The sequence below is a fragment of the Haemaphysalis longicornis genome, unplaced genomic scaffold (assembly GCF_048455015.1).
Source record: "Haemaphysalis longicornis isolate Haplotype H1 unplaced genomic scaffold, Haemaphysalis longicornis Haplotype H1 scaffold_1, whole genome shotgun sequence".
NCBI classification, from domain to species: domain Eukaryota; kingdom Metazoa; phylum Arthropoda; class Arachnida; order Ixodida; family Ixodidae; genus Haemaphysalis; species Haemaphysalis longicornis.
This window is the reverse complement of record NW_027526203.1, coordinates 82,417,054-82,441,824: the sequence shown is the minus strand read 5'-3', so window position 1 is coordinate 82,441,824 and position 24,771 is coordinate 82,417,054. Positions and strand designations below refer to the sequence as shown.

The window sequence follows — 24,771 nt, the reverse complement described above, 5'->3', positions numbered from 1 at the left end:
CGTATCATCGAGATTACACTGTAGTTGGGTAATTGCGTAGTAGTGCCAAATATAAATTTCGCAAGCAAAAACGAAACCGAAACAGCTGGAAACTGGGTGAGAATGCCAGGCACACTTGCTAGACATGCGGGGAACTATCAGAAATAAGCTTTGGCAGAACAAAGCTGCCCTTTCACCGAACCAAAGATCACTAGTGAATAGCTGGTGTCATTTTCAAGTAATTTTCACCTCTCAATGCTGTCGGATTACAAAGCTGACAACATTATTTGGTACTTGACTTGCCAGGAGCCTTTTGACAAAAACATAATTATGGTAATGCAGCCTAACCACGATCTGTATCCTTTTTTGTCAAGTGCAGCAGCGACGCCCCCTTTTTCAAAAACACAGCACCTCAGCTCGCAAAAAATGCCGTCAAAAATCTCAATGTCGGTAGAGTGGGAAAATTTAAACTGATTCTGAAAGTGCAGTGCCTAGACTAACCACTGGCCGCATTAGTTGTACAAGAAACGACTACAACATGTCGAAATAGGCAATATAAATCATCGATCACCGGTGATCGATTTGAATAGGCGTGGTAACGAAAGAGTTAAGGAGCAGATGTCGATGGCTGGTATGGCATTGACTTGCACTTCAAATTTTGTCTTGCATGAAGCACAAATGAAGAGACAAAATAGAATAGCACCGCGAATATGCTTGTACTGTAAAAGACAATTGGTGATGTGCTGTTGCCATCTTGATGTTGGGCACATCTGGCATGAGACTGCTGTCAGCTGGTGCACTTCAATGTGTTCAAAGAAATGACGGTGGAAGGGTTTGGAAATACACTAAGCAACGTGTGGGAGAACGTTCTGGTAAGTTTTCTCCCTGCCTGTTGGGTGCAGAGCCGTGGGACTTGCAGTAACCAAGCTGTTGTGGAGACCGCTGCAGAATTAATGTAACGTTCGCTTGAACACCTGCTTTGGATGCGTCATCGATGACATCACGAAACACAACATTTGGCGGGAGAGTCAAAATTTTGACTGAAATTATTTTATTTCTCAGTGAATGAAGCGTCTGCTGCCGGGCAAGCACTGAAGGCACTATAAAACACTAAATCTTTCGAATAAAACAAATTGTGTTTTTTCTGCATGACCCGTTTACTTAAGGTGAAAGCCTTAGATCTCTGTGTTTCAAGCACGCGCGTTGTTGGGTACAGAAAATCAGGGGCATAAAAAAAGTTGAAGTTGTGGTCGGAGTGAGCGTGAACTGGGTATTGTGCACTGGGAAAGGGCAACAGCAGTGCCCCTCACATGCGATACGCGCCACCTTGAGAGGTGGAGGCTTTGACGGGTGCAAACAGAAGGCGACCGAGCGGAGTTCACCAGGGCTGGACCAGGACCAGGGGGCTGGTCAAGTGGTGACAGGTGCAGCCCAGAAAGTTTGACAGCAGATCAGCCGAAGGTCCAACTACGTAGTTCTAAGCATCCTCCGAAATTCTTGTCTCTAATTTGTAGTTGAGCCTTGCCACGCCGTTTGCTGCCCAGTAGCTATGCTGGTTGCAGCTTTTTTTTCTCTTCTTGGATGCAGGCCCCTGCGGAAGCGGTCGGCACCCTGCGTGCTTCTGACTGGACCTCACGGCTCTGGCAAGAGCACCACCCTGGCCGCCCTGGCTCGAAGCCTGGGCCTGCACCAATACAGGGTAGGGATGGCACATGTGCAACGCTACCACAGCCTGCTTGGGAAAGTGTGCATTCAAACTCACATATTATCACTAGGGCTGCTGCTTTACGCAGTTTATTTTTGGGGGGCAAATCCAGAGTGCGGTTTTCCGAGTTTATTATTTGGGGAAAACTTAGTGTCTAGTAGAGTTCATTTCTCAACATTCCCAATTCCCCGAAATTCGGAGTTTAATCTACTGTCGTCTCTACTGCAAAATCTGAAAAGTAATTATATCTGTACATGAACACACCAAAGCACATAAAGTGCATTTAAAGGGACACTGAAGCCAACTAGCAAGTTGGGCTCAGATGAAAGTTCGACTGCCCCGTAGCCCTCTTAACGTTTATTCGGCGGCGAAATATGCTTTAATTGCCGAGAAATTGCTAATTGAGATGCGCATTTCATCCCTCGGGCCATTTCATGAGGTTTCACATCACGTAAATGGAGTCCGGAAGCAAATGAGACAGCGGTGTAGTCTAGCAGGAAAACTGAAACCTACCAAGCGAATCATCGCAGCCGCAGGAGCCACTAGTCGCGCTCTTAGTGCATACAATAAAACAACTTGCCCGCTGTACACGTCTGCAGGCCGACGCTCTGTGTGTGCCAACCTTGGTGCCACACGGGGCGTGCGATTGGGATTAAATAGTGTGAATATGCCACGTGGTGTTTTACTTTACCTACGAAATGTCTAGCAGACAGCGCATCCGCAGCGAGAGTGACGTCAAGGGCACTCTTATGCTTTGCAGCCTCATTATGGATATTCTGGTTTTAGTCGCTTCGATGCACCGGGCTTGATACGGGGTGTCATGTCAGGGTTCGCACAGGTCCTTGAAAACCTTGAAAACCCTTGAATTCAGAAGTGTCAATTTCAAGGCCTGGAAAGTCCTGGAATTTTTAAATGGTCCTTGAAAATTCTTGATTTTTCTGGAGAGAACCAATGGCCCTGTCTTCTCACAAGAATTTAAAGTATTTGTCGGGGATTTTAGGTGTTAAAAAATGTAAAGATACATTGTAATGATCAAGTTTCAGTGTATTGTGTGAAATTACAAGTTTGGTGGATTTTCATTATTACAAGGCAACATTGGGAGCAGTCACTTCCCAATCCAATTCATGTCGGGATGCAATCCAGTCAAAGCAGACTTCTGTTCTCTATCTTGTATCTTCCATCTAGTTTGTGGACGCTCGCTCATTGCATGTGTGCTGTGCCTCATACGCTCCATCTGCGTTTGCTTTTACGTGCAAATGGAGGATGTGTACATGGTTCGTCCTGCCTCGCAGCAACACTTGCTGATATAATTTCAGCTGATACTCTTGCTGACAAAGCAGGAGATACAGGCAACTTTAATGAAGTTTTGAAATCAAACAGCCTCAGCAAACACAGAGGAAAAACTTCTAAATACCAACCATGAAATAAAAAACAAAGCCGGGGGAGCATTCACGCACCCGTTAGCGGCTATCTAAATGTACAATAATGTGCTTAGGTATTGTGCAATAAAAAACTGTTGCATGTGTTGAAAAAGTTATAAATAATCCCAGATAGAACATAAGATGGGGACCTTGAAAATGTGTTTTCTGGTCCTTGAAAGTCCCTGAAAACCCTTGAATTTTTGCTTTTGAAGCCTGTATGAACCCTGCATGTGTTAGTTCCACTTGTAACTGCGCCCAATGCCGAGTGTGAAATTGGAGCCTAAGTACTCGCATTGTGTTTGCGTGCAGGCAAGCGTGCATGCCTGCACGCATTTAGCGTGCGTGCACTGTGCAGGCATGCGCGTGCACTTTCATCTGAAAACTCAAAAACGACATTCAAATTTACGGCTCGACAGATGGTATTAGTATGTAGTGCAGCCTTGGTATACGTACAGTTGGAGGTAACGGGCATGTGACTATGTTGAACCTGCAATAACCATCGCAACCACCCCCTGCCCTATGGCTTGGCAGCTGGTGAATGTCGTCATGGCTTGAATTGTACCTGTGCATTTATAAATGTTTATCACTTATGAAAGTTAACGTGCAAAGAAAGACTGGCACATGAGTGGATGTACCAATTTTTATTGTTACGGTCTTTTGCTGCACACCACCAGGTTGTAACGATGACCAGGTATAGCAGGGACATTTTTTTGGCTTTTCAGCATTGTTATAAGTGTAATGGGAAACACCCCAGAAATAGCAAAAGCAATTGTTTATAATTCGAGGCCCTATATGTCTGGACTTGACGGCAGAGGGTCACAATTTGTGGGTGAGAACTTCCTCTCCAAATTTATAGTTGGTGTAGGTTTGTTCAGTTTTCAGAAAAACGCATTTGCAGAGCTCGATTCACTTCGCTGCCAGAATGTGATTAGAATTGATTGGTGCCTCACTGCTGCCTCAGTACCACTTTTGGCACAGAGAAATTCCTCTGAGCACTCCTTTTGACAGTGGTTGCTCTTAGAGTGCTTGAACTGAAATTCCTGTTTTCACACAAAAAAGAAACGAACTCCTTCTCCCGTTCCCCCCTCATTGGCGTTCTTGACCGTTGGCTTTCCTTAGTCATGTTCATTCAACGACCCCCTTGTTAGCGGTTATCATAAGCTACACGGATGGTGAGGGCCTTGGTTATGGCAGTCTTGGCACCACTGGCTGCATACATGGGTTCATGGCCGGTGGACTGGTCCTGCCAACGAAAGAGTGGTTTGGACGACACATTTTACGGTGAAACATGACACGTGCTTGCTTCGGAGAAGTGGTAAGCGGGATCGTAATTTTGATCTTCATAAATAGCTGACGAAACGGCAGAGTAGAAGAAAGGTCGTGACACGTCAGTTGTCGGTCACTTCAATCCCACAACGGGTCGAGGATGAGGGTGTTTGTGTTTGCATGTTTATAAACCCATCTGGGGCTGATGGGCACATTGTGTGGTGTTGTCATCTCTTTTGGACGAAGCATTAACCCCCATTGTGTTCTTTTATTCTATTTTATTATTTTTTTTGAAGCGAAAGCATTAGGTGACTCATTGCGAGAAAAAGCCATGAAACAACTCCTTAGGAAGCGTTACCCCGTACGAAACATTCCATAGCACACACTTTCAACCAGAAGTAGCAAGATGTGGTCGTGCATGCCAGTGCACCGCAGATGATGCGAGGGAGTGGAAGAACAGAGCTAAGTGAGCAAACAGGCAGTCAGCAAAACTCACCATCACTGTCAACTATCCCGTCACATGGCAGCAGAAACGAGCAGTTATGCAACGCATAGGAGGCAGACTGAAGCCACTCGAGACCTTGCCTTGGATGCCTGCAGGTGGACTGCCAGGACCTGGCCGGGGACACGGTGGCCGCTACGGAGACACGCATCAAGAACTCCGTGCTCAAAGGTGGGCACCCCTTCCTCCGGGGGGAGGTCGAGGGGTAAACATTTGTCAAAATGAGCATTTGGTGCAAAATGGCAGGGGCCCCAGCCCTGGAGGGGGTTGGGGCCCCTGGGGCCCCTGCCATCTCTTTAGTCCGGGATGACCTGGCCCTGGCTGGCCACCGAGGCTGTAGCGATGATTTCTTGTTGTGCCACAAGGTCTGAGCTAGTCAGCTGGTCCACCCACTTCTCTTAGAAAAAAAGTGTGGAAAGGACGACGAAACAGAATACGAGCACACAGGATGGCGTGCTCCCTGTGTTATTATCCAGCATCATTGTCTTTTCCACACTTTTTTCGAAGATGTATCACCAACTTGCCCAACTTTTGATCACCCACTTCTCATGAGTGGGATTGTGGATGGGTGATTAAAGACGGGGCTTGCTGGTGCTCCCATACCAGGTGGTATAGGGTGCGAGGGCATGGGCAGTGGGTTCAGGTCGTGTAGAATTGGGAAGGGTAGATTTTGGTGAGGAGGAGGTATGAGTTTGTTTGCAGCCTTCGGTGGGTAGTGGCTTTGTGCCAAGGGAGGCGAAAGTGAGGGGAGGATAGTTGCGGTGGCTGGGACGGCAGTGGTGAGTAGATCAGGAGGGGTGAGTGGGGTGTCTTGGTGAGGAGGCTGCCAGACGTAGAAGGCCTGGCATGTAGACACGCAGGCAGCAGCAAGGGCAACGTGGTTTTTGGGAGGAGAGAGACAGCGAACTGAATAGTGGACGAGACGTTCAAGGGACGCTAAAGTAAATTGTAGGAATCTTCTCATTACTTTACCAGGCTGGAAATCCTGTTTTTCTTGTTTTTAGTCAATTTGCACGCTTTTGGTAACGAGGAAGATGCATTCAAAAGTACGGGTAGGCAAATGCTGAATACGTAATAGCTCTCAAATTGAATGCTGAATTGAGTCTAGAAAAAAAACCTAAATATTGAATCAAATGTCGAATAGGGCCAGATTTACTTACATGCTCAAACATATGGCACCAATGACTGGTGGCCTGCTCAGACGTATTTACTGCAACGTATTCAACCATAGAATAGCAGGGAAAATTGGGGAAATAGTACACAGTCTGTAGCATTTCAAAGTGTGTATGTGTGTGGATCCCCAGGTGGCTTTCACAAACTTTGTTTTCTGCTTTGCTTTTGGCCACATGTTTGCAGTTTTAGGAAATTTGGGATTGTGAACGAATCAGGGTTGGGGATAAACGCTGCTACTAGACACGGATGGAAGCATAATAGCAGTGGATGGATTGATAAAGCATTTGATTAACGTCGACATGGCTAGGCTCCCAGCCAGTACCCCAGTCTTCAAGAGAGAAGGAAGGGGGTCAAAGAAAGCAGATATGATGAGTGGGCATAAGTGTGCCACTGATGCTGCTAGGCCTTTTATGAAATCAAGGTTCACACAGGTCCTCGAAAACCTTGAAAACCCTTGAATTTAGAAGTGTAAATTTCAAGGCCTGGAAAGTCCTGGAATTTTTAGAGGGTCCTTGAAAACCCTTGATTTTTCTGGAGAGAACCAATGGCCCTGTCTTTTCACAAGAATTTAAAGTGTTTGTCATGGATTTTAGGTGTTAACAAATGCAAAGAAACATTGTAACAATAAAGTTTCTGTGTATTGTGTGAAATTACGAGTTTAGTGGATTCTCATTATTACGAGGCAACATTGGGAGCAGCACTGCTCAATAGAATTCATATCACGATACAATCCCGTGAAAGCTGGCTTCTTCTCTATATCTTGCATGTTCCATCTAGTCCGTGGACGGCCTTTCATTGCATGTTTGCTGTGCCTCATACCCTCCATCTGCGTTTGCTTTTATGTGCAAATGGTGGACGTGTACATAGTTCATCCTGCCTTGCAGCAACACTTGCTGAGTTTATTTCAGCTGATGCTCTTGCTGACAAAGCAGGAGATGCAGGCAACATTAACGAAGTTTTGAAATCAAACAGCCTCAGCAAAACACACACAAAAAAGAAAAAAACCTCTAAATATAAACTACGAAATAAAAAATAAAGCTGGGGGAGCAACCCATAGCGCCTATCTAAATGGGCATTAATGTTCTTAGGTATTAGGCAATATCAAAAGTTTGCATTGTGTTGAAAAAGTTATAAATAATTCCAGATTAAACATAAGATGAGGACCTTGAACATGTGTTTTCTGGTTTTTGAAAGTCCTTGAAAACCCTTGAATTTTTGCTTTTGAAGCTCGTATGAACCCTGGAAATGCTTCATATAGAAAGCTGGGAGATCTTACCCACTCACGGCAGCCTTGGCCATATGTTGCTTGTAACTAATAAGGAAATATAGAAAATTTAAATGTGGCTACTTTTTCCGGTGGAGGAATTGGTTTTGTGGCACATTTCCAAGGGGTGCTTTGATTTGTGACACTGCCGTCTGGATTGCAGCGCAGAAGTACACGCCCTGCCTGGTCCACCTGTCCAACGTGGAGGTCTTGAGCCCAGACTCCAGCGGAGGTGAGAACAAAGGGGGAATCTCGTGTGGCCGTCACAGTTTCAGGAGGGAGTGTGGCCCTTGTGGTCGTTCGTTGGAAGACCGCCAGGAGTTGTCCCCTCCACCGAGCCTGTTTGCTTCAATGTGCCAGGGATGCGTTTGTGCCCCTGCTGCAGGTATGCTCGCAGAGCCCTGTGCTCCTTATGCAGGCATAAAGTCTGCATTATCCATTTGTTATCAAGCTTGGGGGCTGTTTAGATCCACTTGGTGCTGTTAGAAGGAAGGCAGTTCATTCGCAAGCTGTGAGGACAGCAAGGGCCACGGTATTCTGATCATGGAGTAAAGGGCAATGTAGAGTTGGCCTTTGCTTTTTTTTTTTTTTTATCTTGCCTAGAGCTTGTTTACGTTGAAATACTGCACCTTTTTATGTCAGTTGGGTCAAAAAGTGTTACAGAACGGTGCACAGCATAAAAACATCACAAGTATTCATCAAATACTCAACAGAGGGCTCTGTGTTGAAGCCTCTGCCATCAACTGTTTACGATAGCGTGCACTCTTTTTATCGTTCTTTTGGGTGCAGGGAGGAAGGGGGGGGTGAGGAGTCGCAGGCATAATTTTGTACTCGTATCGCATGCCAAGTTGGTTTCCTTATCACAACTCGAGCCCCTTGAAATTGGGGCTCAGCAAGGATTTGGTAAAAGTCGCCGAATCAAGAAGACCTCTCATGAATCACAATCTAAGCATTGTGGAGCGGTTCTATGAGGGATGGATAGCATGGAGTCATGATGTGGGCTCCACCCATCACTGAGCTAGAAGGCTTGCACTTCGCTTTAGGAGCAAAACACACTGGAAGTAGCCCTGCGATATTGCAGGATTCAGCCAAAAGAGGCTCTCCAGTAATTGCACCAGACGGTTGGCAGTTTCGGTTGATTGGTTATGAGGTTTAATGCGCCATCGAAAAATATTAACATGTTACTGCTGTTAGAAAAGAAAGCTATCAGATGTATAAATAATGTCCCGTATCTTTATCCGACTAAGCAATTGTTTGAGCAGCATAGAATAATCAATATTAGGCAGCTTTATTCCTACCGTCTGCTATATTAGTTACACTTTTCAAATGATAAATTTAAGCAATTCTTAACACAATTATGTGGTCTAGGTCTACGAATTAGCACTTATACAATTCGTGGCTCGGGACAATGGCTCGTTCCACGCCCACGAACCAATTATCTTTGGCAGTCATTGGCATACAACATTCGAAGCATATTTTAAATAAATTACAGGGAATTAGCGGCACTTATGGAACACTAACACGTGCTTCCTTACGTGATGCGTTTGTTGAAAGTGATTGTTTTTTAATTCTATTTGCGATATTGTTCTGTAAATATGCGTGAATTGCCTGACCTGTTCTTTTACCTGTACATGATTATGTGACACCGAACCAATGCGTTCAAGCTCGTTATACAAGTATTTTACTGTTTTTATTTTTTATTTGTTTTGTGATGTTTATTTTTTATTGGCCTTCTCAAAGGTACTGTCACGCTGTATCCCTCATTATAATCGCATTGTACTTTCAGCAGTCGCCATTGAGCTGCCAATTTGGCTCCCTGGCCCCGTCAAGCTGTAGGAACAGCTTTCTTGCCAGGGAGACCATCGACATTGTATTATGTTGAGAGAAAAAAATAAATTTGAATTTGAATTTGAATTTGACGCTACGCAGGCAATGAGGCACGCCATAGTGGAGGGCTCTGGATTAATTTTGACCACCTGGGGATCTTTAACGTGCGCCGAAATCTCGAACACACGGGAGCTTTGGCTTTTTGCCATACCAGAACGGTTGGCAATTTCACACTAGAGTCTTCCTTATGGCTATTCTTATTGTTCTTTTTTTCTCTTTCTTGCAGTTTTAATAATCCATTAGCTTGTTCTCTCACCTGAACACTGAGAAATTTGCATTTAGCTCAGAAGAATATATATTCTTCTTTAAATGATTCTTCTGGTGATGTCTGTTACACTTCTGGGGTATGGAGTTTTAACGGGGATCTTTTCCAAAATTAACGTCATTGAATGCCAAAGATGTCGTAGGAGCAGTGAACATGTGTGCAATGGCTTTTAGCAATTGGGCAGCACATCTATTTGTTCACTGACCACTTGGTGCAAAATTTTTACTTGCCTTCTGGATGCGTTTTCGTGGCATGCCGCGTTTGATATTCGGTTGGTGCAGAGGAGATGTGAAAGCATGCACCTAAATGCCCTCACCGTGTTTTCTGTATGGGGACCACTTATACAAGGAGTGCTTCCTCTTTGGTAATTATGCAAAAAAGAACAGCTTGGTCGTGCTAGTGCGAGACCTTTCCATCACTTATTGAAAGTTAGTGTTATTGAGCCTTGCGGAGGGCTGGGCGGGCACATACATTTTTGCTGCTGATCTGGTGGAGCTGAAAGGAGCCAGTTTTATTTAGAACATAGGATGCATCTGCCTGAGTTGGAGACTAGACTCTGGAGTTGTCACAGCATAAATTGACTGCGGCAGAAGCTGGGTGCGCTAGCTCTCTATGAAATGAGGTGAAACAATTATTTCTTCTAATAGAGCACAGCTCTCGAGTGCACATTGGCATGCAGAGCAGTGTTGGCAGCACCCAAATGATCGAGGAGCACTGAGTGCAGTGGAAAATGAGTGACAATGATAGTGAAGAGAGAGTCAGGAGGAAAGTGAATTTGGAGAGTACAGCAAGAGTTTAGCGCAGCTATTAAATGCTCGTTCAGGTATTGAGCAGCAGTGACTTCATCGGCGACATATGTGGTGGAGAAACCTCCACTGATACTACCGTATAAACCGGAATATAGGTCGACCCAGTATTGGCCAGGAGATCGTCCTATAGGTGGCGCCGCTTAAGTTGGGGGTGCCACGGTCAAATATCTATAGAGGGGAAACAAACGACAAAAATACATGGGTTTCTATAGGGCACTAGTCAGTCAAGCAAGATTCCTTTAATGTACGGGGAAATTATGCGCAGTGGGGCAGTGGAAATCTACGAAATACACATCAGGCATTAGCCTGCAATGCTTTCCGCAGGTGGAAACCCAACGGAAGCCCTGGATATCAAAGCTGAAAATTTGAAGGAACTTTGGACTCGGTCTGTAGTACACTTCAGCACAGAGTGTTTCAGGCACATCTCAGACAGAAATGATAATGACAGCGCAGAAATCGCCACAGACACAAAAAGCCGATCCAAAAGGCTTTACAATCATTCACTGCGGTGAAAAGACAGTGACTTTTTAAAAGAACAGCTGTTCCGTCGGACAATTCACCCGTGGTGAACATGACAAGCCGCCGAAAGTTGCAAGTTTTTCTAGAATTCGCATTGAACTTTCCGCCTTACCGGGCACAAAAGAAGTTTGGCTTTACGTCACTTTTGATGAACGCTGGGTATACGTAGTAAGTTACATACCTACAAATTGAGTCGCGAGTCAGTGCGGCAATTTATAAGGCCCCACTTGCGAAGACGATTGATATCCCACAATGCACACTATGCCGAAATGAAACTTGAACATGCTGAAAGCTGCTCTGAAAATATTTTTTCGCTAGCAACCTTCACTACAAAACAACGCACGCGAGAGTGGTCTAAAAACGAGTTCATTTTTTTTAAAATGCGTACAAGTAACATCAGCGTTGGTCACCTGCAACGGTCATGCCGCAAGGCCACCGTTAAAACAAGCCGATGTTTCCAAGATGAAAGCGCTGATGAAGAAATGCCAGGATACGGCTTTACGATCGAACAACAACAAAAACAAAAAATGAGCATACCACAATAACACCAAGCGATTTCTTTTTAATTTTGCACCTGTTACGGAAGTCAGGACCTCGGTACTTACAGGTAGCAACGCAACACACGCTCCCAGCGCGGACGATGACCCGTAATCCGCACACAATAGCAGCGCTACACGTACCACACGCTCTGTTGTGTGAATCCATATCCAATGGCCATTCGACGTCGTCGCACGGATAGCTGGCAGCGCATATAAGACGGGCGAGCTGACACACAGACAGTGATGGACCAAGCACAGGTAATTGAAGGCAAACCGCGAGATGGACACACCATAGGGTTTCATAACTCTATGGGACACACTGCACACCGACACAGACGAGCTAACTCAACGAGTGATAAGTGTACATTTTTCCTGTGCAGCCTTAGCTCGTCGAGAAAATTGGTACGTTTCAAACAGAAGCTGCCGCCGCGACACCAACATTCATTGGTCCAAACAATCACGTGACCCTGGCTGTCTGCAAATAAATGCCTACAAAGAAAGACAAGTTGACGTTGAGGCAGGGAACGATACAGAGGGGGAAGCTGGCTGCTGCCTCCATCCCCCCCTCTCTTTCTTTCCCCAGAAGTCGGAATCAGAAGTCGGAATCAATACAAACACACAAAAATGCAGGAGGTCACTGCTCTTTTTGTACCCCTCTCCTGAATGACAGCACGCCAAGAAAGCGTGGGCAGCCGTTAGGGCCGTTCGCTCGTTTGGTAGCTCTTACAGCCGCGCGCGATTAGCGAACTTAGTGGAACTTTTCATGCGTATATAACCAGGTCAGTGTCACGCATATTTGCACGTGTATAGTCTGCGAAAGCCTGTGAAGGTATTATAACTCTGCTGCCTTCAGCGCCTACTGGGTGGTATTTTGTTCAATGGGGAAGACAAAATTTTGCATCTGTCGGGGACCAGCACACCAACGCGAATGCAGTTTCTTACCAAACTGGAATTTCATTCGAACGCCGAGAACTAAAAAATGTTGGAGACTTCGCTCCTCTGTTTCTTCTTTTAGTAACTTTTCTCGTGCAGCAGTTGTATGGATTCTCATAGCCATGGTAAGAATGACTGCGTGCAGCTGCTCTCGTAGAGGGATGGCTGAATGTTTTAGTTCGGACAAAACGCTGTAAAACAGTGAGCAAAATCTCCTTGGGAAATGTGTGCAGTTGGAGTAATTCTTTCAGATCGACATATACTCAAAAGTTGTCCCTAGAATTGGATAAATGACTAAATATTGTTCTCCAGAAATAACAGGGACGTCTTCGGCCATATGAAAAAGACTGTGTTGTCTGCTTTGTTTCCCCTCTATTCAGTTTCTCATTGGCGCCGCTAGGGGCGGCACTCTAAAATCTCCTCCCCAGTATAGGTCGACCCCTACCTTGAGGTGGGAAAAGTTGACAAAAAAATAATTCACACAATGTCTATATATTTATTTTTGACGCCCGTCCGTCAGTGCCACTCACTATGCCTGCCGAAGTCACTCGTCCGAGCTGTCAGAGTCATCCGAGGATGACTGCTTCTCACTGTCATCTTCAGTGCCGTCGAGCGCGTTGCTGATAGAGCACTTACTAAACGCTCGTGCATCCATGTCATCGGGCAGCGACTGCCAAGAGAAGGACACCCAGCTTGACACGGTCGCGAGGGATGGTCTTCGCAGCCGGCCCGTAGATGTATTTTCGTTGTTGCCGGCTATCCACTCATTGTACAGTTCGCGGAGCTGGTCCGCGGATGGCCTCCGCTGTAACCGGCAGCGATCGTGCGCGAAGTCCCCAAATGAAGCCACTTTGTTCTCCAACACAGGGTGCACCGCTTGACGTCTACGGAACGATCTGTTTCGGGGGTTGCACGCACGCAGCTTAGCTTTCTGGCTCCGCCAGTACCGCACTTTTCTCCGAAACGCCAAACTGGCGTTGCACCGCCATATTCCCATTCTGCTCGGTGACTCAATCGCCGTCAGCTTAAACGCTGCGGTAAACTGGCGTCGACTTCCGCCGCTCATCTCGGAGCAGACACGTACAGAAATGCACGCACGCACACACGCAAGACGAGTAAAAGACGAAAAACTAGAGAAAAGAGCAAAGCAAATAAAGGCTTGATAGTGAGAGAGAGCAGTACAACAAAGGGTGATGGAGATAAACTACGCTTGCACATTGTTGCCAGACAACAATTTACATTCTTCCAATGACCGCTATATAAGACGAGGGATGACTTTTGTGCAGATTTTTTTTTAGAAAAAAACTCGACCTATATACCGGTTTATACGGTAATTTTCGTGTCCCCACACGATGCAGTTACTTGCCACTATTTTATCCTGCCGTCAATCATAAAAGTCATATCCAGAGAATGCAACTTCTTTACAGCTCACTTGAAGTGCATGATCTGAGTATCTTTGACTGTTAGAGCACTTTTGTCCGAGATGTGATGTTAAAATGCATCTAAAGCCTGAGTGTGTTCTTTTGTGTTGTAGAGTCACGTGTGGGTCAGCCATGTAATGTTTGTTTTATTGATGTTATTTTCATTTCTTATGCCCTTTTTTCTCTATTGTACACATCTTCCTTTCCCCTCCTTTTCTTTGTTTCTTCTGTGCACCATGCTGAAGACATCATGCTGTTTGTGTAAATAAATAAATAAATAATTCAAAACACAGCGCTATACAGGCAGCAGTGGCTATGAGGTGGCACCCAAATAAATAAATAAATAAACAAACAAATAAATAAATAAATAAATAAATAAATAAATAATTCAAAACACAGTGCTACACAGGCAGCAGTGGCTATGAGATGGTGCCAGAGTACACGCATGTCCCTCTCAAATCAAATTCTCGGCCTTGATGTATTGCAAAATTACAATACCTAAAGAGGTTGGCCTCAAATTTCGCATTGGAAAGTATTGTAATCGGTGCATTTTTTTCTGTCCTCGTAGTGAAGTTTAGAACAATAAAGTGGCCCAAGGAAAGTTCTCCATTTCTGTTGCGGCTTTATTGCTGGCGGCAGGTAACGCTTCCATGGAATCGCAGAATGCGTCGGAATAAGCAGGGCAAAGTATGCTAGCAAAGCACCCTCAAAAAATCGCACAGTTACACCACCAGCACAACTCGAACATTTATTTTCACTAGGTAGCGAGTGAAGACTTCTTTTCTGTTGCTATTCTGTGAAATCCAGAAATCCTCAATCTTGTCTTTCGTCAAGGCAAAAAAATGCTCCCTCACCCACACAATGGTGATGCCTGGTGTGGGGTGCATGCAGACGCCCGGGCGGTGCGGTGCCTGGGCGACACGGTGCACTCGCTCAACGAGGATCCCCAGGAGCCACCCGCAGTGGTGGTGGCCACCACCTCAGCCGAGCCGGACACCCTCCACCCGGACGTGGCCCACCTTTTCCTCCACTCCCTGACCATCCCGGTGAGCGGGCCAAGTTTGCCCTCCGCGCTGGCTGAAACGACTGGCGAAAATTTGCTGCATAGCTGATTGCTTCGCTGCAAATGTTGTCGAAAGGCAATAGTCTTCTGCCTCTCCTGCCACGTAACACCCTCTCTTCTTTACCTGTCTCAAAAATTGGCCACAAATCTGCTTGCTTCGTTGCAAATGTTGTCAACAGACAATAGCCTCCTGATGCCCCTGCCCTGTAGCACTCCTCTCTCCCGCTTCCGTCCATCGTGCCCTTCCCTCCTCCTCTCGCTTCTCTCATGATGAATGCTGGGTTTTCTTTTGCACTCAGTTATGTGGACATGAGCCATGGCAGCAGTTTTTGTTGCTTGGAATGGTCTTGCCTATAGCATACGATATACTTCGTGGTCAAGCATGCTTTCACCTGTTTTTTGGCCAGGCGGTTTAAACGAGTGACATACAGAATGAATGAAGGTTTGCTCAGGTCTATTTTAATTTTCCCCACGGTTGCATTGTTTGCACGCCATCTGTTGGGACCTGTTGTTTCTGTTGTAGCGAGGCAGCTAGAGCCGACATATCTTTGGTTTTAGTGCTGGTCTTATATCGCCCCTCTTCGACACCATTTCTAATGCTTTCCTTTTTTTTTTCATTTGCTATTCTAAAAACCGATCCAACTTGTATTTCTAAATAAAAAGACACTGGTATTCTTGGTTATGTACTTCTAATTTGCCTCACATATGCCTGGGTTTTCTTTTGCACTCAGTTATGTGGACATGAGCCATGGCAGCAGTTTTTGTTGCTTGGAATGGTCTTGCCTATTCGCCGCGAGCTCGACATGTAGGTGGCGACAGCGTCGCGCTGCTAGTGTGGATGCTCCGCTGAGCGGCCCGTAAGAATGCACACTGTGGGCGCGCTTCGTGCCTTTTTCCCGCCGTATGTGCGCACGAAAGGTGCAAACAAGAGTTGTATGCTGCAGTTCGGTACCTCAACGTTCACTGTATAGCATGGAAGCGGCAGTCAGTTTGCATTACTACGCAAAAAAAAAAAAAAGCGACGACTCATCGGGAATTTCAGAATGGCCGTAATTGTGACAATGAACTTGTACGCTGTGGCTCGTAGCAAGCTCAATCTTTCCAGACTATGGCTTTGAGCCTTCAATAAAAGCATAAATAAAAACAAATCAGGAAGCCTCGATCTCTGAAATTCAGTTTACAACGGTAATCTGAATCGCTTTCACTGGTACCATGACGCATTTTTGCATTTGTGGAATGCCCTGAAATGGTAACACTACTTAACTGCCCCGATATTCTTTCTAAGAGCTTACGATAATTTTTGTGTGTTCAAAAGGCAACATAAAATTACTGAATTTTGATCAGCGCAGAGATATAAATGTAACCGCTCTAACGGGTCTTTTAAATGAAATTTTAACGACTTTGAAGGAAGGTTTGATGATTAGCGGTTTCGGATCACTTATTTACGGCTTTCGTGGCAAGTGAACTTGCGAATTGAATTGTCAACGCACGCAGTACAATCAACATCTCATGTTTAGCTAGGTTTTCGCAAAGTGACAAGCAGGTTTACAGTGTGCAAAGCAAGCTTCTCGGACCTCACAGTGAGCACAAATTTTCCGTTACGACTGCTCTGTTGACCATTTGCGTTCCTTTTAAAATCTAACAGGTGCCTGCAACAGCGAGATGTGTTTGCATTCTTGCTTATAATTGCGCTTACGAACCCTAAAGATGGCCATAAATGAAGTTGCGCTGTTGCAGATATAGTAAAACATTTCCTTTTTTATTTCTCGTTGCGAATCAGCGCAACGGGTTCCCGGTAACTACTTTGTTTTGTAAACTGAATATCGCCTTTGTCTTGGCATTTAATTCTTGAGGATTGGTTAAAAAATGAAATTCTGTACATTTAGTTTTTTTCCGGGAAAGGGGGGGGGGGGGGGTCCTGCCAACGTTGCAAGAGCAGCAAGAAGAGAACGCATGTAACGCGAAAAGCCAAACTATGGTTATCAGTATTACCAGAGTCCTTCAATGCTTTTAAAAGCATTGAAGGACTCTGGTATTATTTACAATCGAAACTACACTAGGCGTCGTGTTCTGTAGCGGTGAAAAAGCAGTACGTATTTTCAGAACTGATTACCCCCCTTTGGCCTGGGATTGTTCAGGAATTGTGGCTCGCCTTTTTCAAAATTGTATTGAAAGCAAGCATTGTGGGAAAAAATTAAAAAAAAAAACAGCGAGTCATGGCACACACCTCTCACACATGTGGGCAACAACGTGCACTATATTACGCGTTTTCTCCTCTTTCTTTAAACTTAGGTACACCTTAAGAGGTTAAAATGTGACCATATTAGGCATTTGGCTATGCTGAGTGAGTTTCTGGACAAGGTGATTCATGTCGGATTTGAAAATGATATCTATGAAAATGACACACGAAATGCCACATGACAGACGCAAACTCACAACTGCTTAATTTTACCGAAAAATCCCTCCTAAATACTCTTGCGCATCCATAGAAACGTATTTTAAATAATACGTAAAATTAGCAACTCGATACAGTCGAATAAATGTTTGTTCCTCCTCCTCAGTATAAACAACGACTGTTCAAAATTGGTATTTATTTTAGAAAAGGTACGGGAAGGACACGATCACACAGGCGCTTGCGGGTGTAAAATACGTGTCCGGTAATGTATGGGCGATAGTGCACGGATCGTGTGCAGTGTAAATGTTTTTGTTTGTTTCTTCTTTCTATAAGGACACAGCGCAATTTTACAAGGGTGTCGCTTCTTACCCGTTTCGCGTACTAAACTTTTATCCTTTAAATAATCACCACGCCACCTTCAAAAAGCACTCTTCGGCGTTCCCGAAACGGCAGACCGCTGCACTCAACAATAAGAAAAGTGCAATGTGAGGATGCAATGTTTATAACACGTTTCACACTCAAGCGGTGACCAGGACGAAGATGTTTCGTGGAATTAAACCAGCGCATAACCCGCAACGGCCGCTGATTATTGCGTTTCTAGAGGAAATGTGCAAGCAGAGGTAACTATGTCATTGCTGACTGCCAAACGAGCACACATATTGATTGTTTTGTCGTGTGCAGCACGCGTCTTGCGCCGCACGCAACGTGAAAAAGCAGACGACGCGAGAGCGCCATCCACACTAGGAGCGGTTCGTTCCGCCGCCGCCAGGGGCCGACTGTGTTCGCGCTCGGGGCGAATAGCATACAATATACTTTGTGGTCAAGCATGCTTTCACCTGTTTTTTGGCCAGGCGGTTTAAACGAGTGACATACAGAAAGAGATGCAGCTAAAATTTTCACTTGTACGTAGCCGAGGAAAGGCCATCGTCCTTCAAAATATCGGTTCACATACGTGCACATTCATTCGTACGAACTCATACTCAAGCCCACATGCGGCGCTGGGTAAGTGCTATCCTGGAGTCAGAATGCGAGTCTGGTGAGTCAGGCTAATGAGTTAGGGATCACTAGTGGGCACGCAATGGCCCATAATTACCGCTGACAGCACGTAATCACTCATGAGTACATAGTTGTGAATACATGCTGCAGTTATTTATGCTCATGTAATCTACCGCTGCATGCAACCTGCACCCTGAAGATGCAGTGGGACTTGTGCTATGTGTGTGTGGTCTGCAGTTACAACAGATCAATGCATGCTCGATAAGCCCTGTGTGTAGACAAACTGCAGGGAAGTCAAGGCTGACAAAGGACAGCTGTCATGGAAGCAACGTAGAAAGGGAGCCAGCGAGCCCATTCGCTGCAATGATCAGGGCCCAACTGCTTGGAGCATGAGAAGCGAGCTAGGTCCGTACTCCCTTGCCCATGCTAGCCGCCTCTTTAGTATTGTCATCATCCTTGGCACACTCCCCCCGCTTCTGTAGTGTGCAGGTCCAGCGCGAGGAAACAGTTGGTATGCTGTGAAGATCACTAAATGAAGATCACTTAATACATCCATGTAGGATAGACAAAACAGGTGGTCTGAGGCAAAGTTGCTACTAAGAAGTTAGGCGGAGCACAGCAAAGGGCAGCAGCCACAATCAAGAGAAAATATTGTGGAGCTGGTGCCAGCGAGACGTCTAATCTCGCACCCCAAGTATGCCCACAGCGTGTCGGAAGCAGGACACAGTCTTCATCAGAATGTCAGATAGTATTATCTCGAGCGACGACACATGTTAGACCTCTGAGATGACGGGGTTTCACGCGCCTGACTACAGCATGACATAGTTTAATTCGGAAGCTGTGAACCCCAGCAGTAGCGCTCTCGTAGGATGTACATCTGTCTGCTGGTCCAAGTTTCAGGCCATGTACTAAAGCTCCAGGGGTTGCTCTTTCACCGTGGTCATCTCAGAAGCGCTCAAATTCTCGAAAAGGTTCCACTGAGACTAGGACAGTGGACAGTTACTTGGACCAGTTCATCAGGCCTTGAACACGCCGCAGTTCCAGAGTGCACACGAGATGGTGATGTTCCATGATATGAAGGTCACTGCCCGGGGCATTTTGTGGCAGACTTAGTTCGACCGGAAGATGCCGTTCTTGACCTGGAAGCTGTGGAAGTTCAAGGGCAGCAGGAACGTCAGAATCACCGCAAAGTAGCCCAACGTGGACTCTCTCATCAATCTCAGACTGCATGGATGATGTGCTGCTGCATAATCATCCCGAGCACTGAGTATAGCTGGAACAGGCCAGTCACCGCCATGTCATTCAGAGTCATTTCTCTCTGTTGGACCTCTGGGTCCTCCAGCTGTGGCTCAGAGAGCGGAGCGATGCGTCTTGCTCGGATGAGGCTTTAGTGGAATGTGCTAGAAAGCGGGCGCGAGCCGGCCCAGCCATGAGAGCATGCGACAGTTTGTGAGGAGCACAGTGAAAATGATGATGATCAGCATCCTCTGCTACGTGTGAGGAAAAGGAAGTCCCAACACTCTTGCTTGCTTGATGGCTGCAGACTTCTCTGTGCCGTTGTACTGGTCTATTAGCAGTGCACTGGGCATGAAGGAGGGCTTGTTGGCCAGCAACACGGCGGGTACACTGACTAAAGCATAGCTCAGCGAGCGCGAATCTGAATGCCTTGTGCAGTGTAGTGCACTGCGTCTGTTTTTCGAGCAGCACCTGGCTGTAGTCAGCGTGAGGGCGATGTCCAGTGCCTCGATCACTGCCCTGGTTGTCTCCTGGTCTGCCTTAGCTGCCAGGATCACAGGGCAATTCACCCTGCTGTGGCCACAGTCTCCGATGGACGAGCTCAGTCGGGTGCCCCTGGCAGGCATGCTTGTAGCATGCGCGGGGTACCATGGCTGGTAGCTGGTCACATGGTCACAGGCGACTGCTCAGTGTCGTGAGCTGGACGGGCGGGGATCGTGAGGGGCTGTGCCTCTGGAACGATGGTAGGGGTGGCAGATGGGATACTTCCAGGAACTTTGTGGGGGACTGCAAAGCGCGGCCATTGTAGCTGCCCAGTTGCCGTTCACGAGACCACCGCCCCTTGGTTGGCGGCCGCTGGCTTGGTGGCTGACTTGCTGCACACCACCACACCAAGCTGGTGTTAAAAAGATGTTTTGTGATTGGGTTTGATCTAATTGAAAGGCAATGAGAACAAGCATTCATGAAGATGGAGATGATTAAGTAAAGTCAGGCTCGACTCTCTCTGAACGTTTTGTGATGTTCTCTGACATGTAATGGAAAAATGAGAAATGAACAGTGGAGAGAAACACAAGCAAAATTTATTTCTCGGTGCACAAGGTGTCGTTGGCCCTTGAGCGAAAGTTGGGAGAAAAACAACGCACGATGTTTCAGTTTATAAAAGAAGTTATTCAGCCTTTAGTGTCCCTTTAACAGTGAAGGCTATTTGACAAAGCGTGTGTTGAGTGAGTGCAGCATCTTTTTAATCCACTTGTCACACAGCTTCAGCTAAATGTCTTTTCGTTTGAATGTGTCTCCAACAGGATTTGAATGTAACAAAAGAACAGGCTGCACAGTAAGGGACATTTAGGCTAAGCATGACTTTTGTGCATACAGTGGATAACTCACGGTTTGCCTGCGGGATTAGTATCCCTTTTCCCATGCTTATTTTGGGTCACCACTGTCATTACGCCACATTCACATGCCACACCTCAGAGATCTCTGCTATTGGACAGCTTTTCTTGTGCACTTTCGGTGAGAGGAAACAGCACTGCCCTTACGCTGTCTGCTCACCATTGGCGGGCATCATTCATGCCAGTCATTCATGCCAGTGTAGTTTGATTGGCATTGCGTGCTCACTTACTATCGTGTTTGTGTGCATCGATCTTCTTTTGCTTTTCTGTTTGGAAACTGTCTTGTCACACTGTTTGTCACAACACACAGGTGCGGGTTGTCAGAAAAACGCGTGTGTCCTCGCGCCTACTGCTCATTTGCCGCCCAGGGATGGCCTCCAGTCACTGCGGATAAGGCAGTTCGAGCACCTTAGTGAACATTGGGAACTGATGCGTTTTACAATCACGGAGGACTCCCCACCACTTTCTGTCTGTTTTTAATGAGTACACAAGAATGTCGCTCTGCGGATCCCAGGTGCTAGAACCTTGAACACAGGTTACCGAAACAAACATGCTGGCATGAGGACATCCATAGAGCTCCTGAGGACCTTCTAAACACCCTTTCGCTCTATCCTGCTGACCCCTTTGGGGAAAGCGTGTTCACCCAAGTTGTGCGATAGGCGTACAGGTCCTCCTCCAGGGACGATGCATGTGGGCCAGTGTTGTGCCTGCGAGTAGTGCCTCTGTTGCCGCAGGGAGACAGCGTGATGGTGACCCTCTCCGTTCACCTTCTCGTGCAGTTCCCAGAGGAGGAGGCCCGCGCCCAACTGCTGGACGCTCTGCTGTGCAGTGCCGGGCCCAAGAGCAACTCGGTCGACATCTCCTACCTGGCACAGAGGACAGCCGTGAGAGCTCCAGCCTCCCTCCCCGTCCTTTGTTTTTCTTCTTCTTCTTCTAGGCATCGGCAAACTTGCTTAGTGAGCCGCATCAACCAATTTGGTGTTGACAATCTTTCTTGTTTACAACAGAAGTGTTTTTTTTTATCTCGTTGATCCAGCCCACAAAGCAAGGTCACTGAGCAAAGCAAAGAAAACAAAATAAGTCAACATTTTTAAATGAAAAGAAAGTGCACAACTGTTCTAGGTGACACAATAAAGTCACCAGCCAAGACAAGGAACCAACACATCCGTATCTGGGTAGCAGTGGACATGACAGAGCTTTGCAGAAGCTGATGCAGATGTGTTCCCTGAACCCACTTCGTCACAGAATGCTGTTCAAGTTGAAGTTTATTTGGTATTGCCATATCGGGCTAAACTAATGACGTTAACAGCTAAATGTCATTTTCTCCATGCCATGTGACAGGGCTGTTAGTCAACTTATTCCCAGTAAACAGAGTAGGACTTCCTGGGACCCATGCTGAAGGAGGGGCGCCATTAGAGGTAATGTGGGAAAGGCACAAGGTGATGAAGGGAATCCCAAAAAGGCACTTGCGCACTTCGTGTGGCGTTCTCGAGCAAATGTGCCATTAATGGGTGCAACTGGTTCAGGACACCGAGATGTTAGCCTTAGTGGCCACGGTAGAGTTCTTCCGTATAGATCCTGTAGGGAGCTAGAGTTGTGCAACCGTCCGTCATCTTGGAATCCAAAGTGATGTGAGAAAGCATCCTGTCGGGCGGGCAGGAGCTTGCCGCCGCGCAGTTGGTGGCACTTCGCCTGGTGGGTAGCTGTGCTTTAGCCGTCCGTGCTGGACACAGGTTCTTTTTTTTTTTTTTTTTTTTTTTATTCAGATACCCTAAAAGGCCCCGAAGGGCATTACATAGGGGGGAGGGGGAAGGGGTGATCAATGTGTGGGATACATTTCAATTCAAGAGCAAACAGTCAAGAGCGGGGATGTAACGGGAAAAGGTAGAAAAGCAAAAAAACAAAACAGTAAATGGAAAATAAATACAAAGCAAGCGCACATAATACATGGTTCATGGCTCTGATAATTTTAGCTATCTACAGTTGAACCTCGATATAACGAACCTCGATTTAACGAAATTCGCGATATAACGAATTTTTTCAAGTTTTCTAACAAAATTTTGCTAAATGCATGTATTTTTGTCTCGATTTTACGAAGTAATTTTGTGCGGCGCTTTCGATTTAACGAAGTCACGGCAAGAAAGGAAGAACGAAATTCCGGTCGAGGCACGTTTTATTTTGCCTCTCAGGCCCTACATTGAAAAAATTCAGTACTCAAATTGACTCTTGAAGGCTAAAATGAAAGAAAAGCGGTGAAATCTACGGTTAACAACAATTAAAAGCGAAGAACGAAGCTGCACAAACCGCTAGCGGTCATAGACGGTTTAATAGTGCACCCACTATTTTGACGTCTCCATCGTTGCCTACGCCAGCGTCCTTTATGCTTAGGCTACCGAAGCCTACTTCAAGCTTTTTTTTTTCTACGCGTCATTGCTCACGGTGCTGCTGCGCTAGGTTGTGCTCGCTGATAACCAAATTAATATTTTGTTCGTGCATCGTTAGGTGAGTCTTGTAAGCAGCATGAGCACTCCAAGAGAAAGAAAAGTGTTCCGAACAAGAGCCTGAGGAAGCTCGGTGAAACTGACAGCCACCGAAGTGTGATGGATGCCATCGATGTTCTGCGGAGGCACGCAGGTGCACACGAATGTTTAAGACCTTGTTAGCGCTGTCAGCATACGAGCGTCACGTAAAGCCCGCCCTGGTCAAGAAACGCCAAGCACTGCTTACGGACTTCTTCACTACGGCTTGAACATCGAGTGCTGGTGGCAATAAATTGCTCTCTTTGAACGTGGTCATCTTCGTTTCACCAGCGTTCATTAGACAGCTGCGGTGCGGAGAAATCAGTTTCGTAAGGGCTCAGTGGGCATAAAAGTAATTGCTTAATCGAATTTGGCCGGAACATTTTTAATGTAAGCTTTCCGCTTTCCGGATCACGTAAGCGCTGCTCCACACAGTGAAGCGGTCCGCGTGTACTCCGCTCAACTCGCAATCATGGTTTTATCTCGAGTGTTGTGGTTGAATCACGCGCCCATACTGCGGAGCCCTTGTACATGAAAAAAGTCTTTCGAAAGTTTCATAGCAGCCTTCCGCTATTGGCCCGCCGCGCCTAAGCCTACCACTGAATGGACGAAAAGAGGCGTAACTTCGAACGAGCACCTCGGCGGGGTGAAGTTCACGGGACATGGACGCGGGTTCAATTGACTAACAGCGGCATTTAGTAGTGACCGAAATGAAAAAAGAAAAAGTGGAAACCTAGTCTGCTATCATATTTAATGAGGCATTGCGGAAAAAGCACCGGTTTTACGATGACACATGAACTACCGTCGGCTATCCGAATTCTATTGCCCAAGTGTTGAAACTCTTAATTCACACAATTTTCGCGGCCAGTTTTAGTACAAATTTCGCTTTAATTGGAGAGGTAACTACATAGCAGTTGTTGCCTGGCGAGGGCCAAAGTGTTAAAACCCCAATAACTGGTTAAATGAACTGTAAAATCGAAACCTCGATTTTACGAAATTCTCGATTTAACGAAATTTGCGGCCCCAAGTACGACTTCGTTATATCGAGGTTTAACTGTATACATAAAAAGTGCTTCAAACGGCTTGCAAACAAATCGTGATTATCAATTGTGGCAATATCTTCTAGTAATCGATTCCAATGAAAGATGGCCAAGAACAACGGGGATGTACGAAGAAGATTAGTACGGGCAAACAAGGGGAGGACTTTGAAAGGGTGATCTAGACGTGAAAAAATGCGGTGGGCAGGTTTGATATGCGATGCAGCAAATGACGACGCACTATGATAAAGCCGGTGGAAGTGAGACAGTAATGCTAGTCGGTTCCCATCGGTTCCCCTCTTCTACTGCCCCATTGCCGTCGGTTCGACGGCAATGGGGCAGCAGTAAAGGGGGCTCTTCTGTTTGGCATTGGATCCCCCGTGTGCTGTCATCAGAGCAGCGCATTGAAACAGGTCGCACAACCCTAGTCCTGGACTGGAGCTGTGTAGAG

General features: G+C 46.2%; 1 protein-coding gene across 1 annotated transcript in view; it reads left to right on the top strand.

Annotated features, from left to right (window-relative positions):
• LOC144177807 (peroxisomal ATPase PEX6-like) overlaps positions 1-24,771 on the top strand; it is a 172,525-nt gene that overhangs the window by 70,059 nt on the left and 77,695 nt on the right. Inside the window, exons 10-14 of the mRNA XM_077705390.1 lie at positions 1,567-1,678; positions 4,972-5,044; positions 7,474-7,542; positions 14,575-14,729; positions 21,544-21,648. Of these exons, the coding sequence (XP_077561516.1) occupies positions 1,567-1,678; positions 4,972-5,044; positions 7,474-7,542; positions 14,575-14,729; positions 21,544-21,648 (514 nt within the window). The remainder of the gene's footprint in view (positions 1-1,566; positions 1,679-4,971; positions 5,045-7,473; positions 7,543-14,574; positions 14,730-21,543; positions 21,649-24,771) is intronic.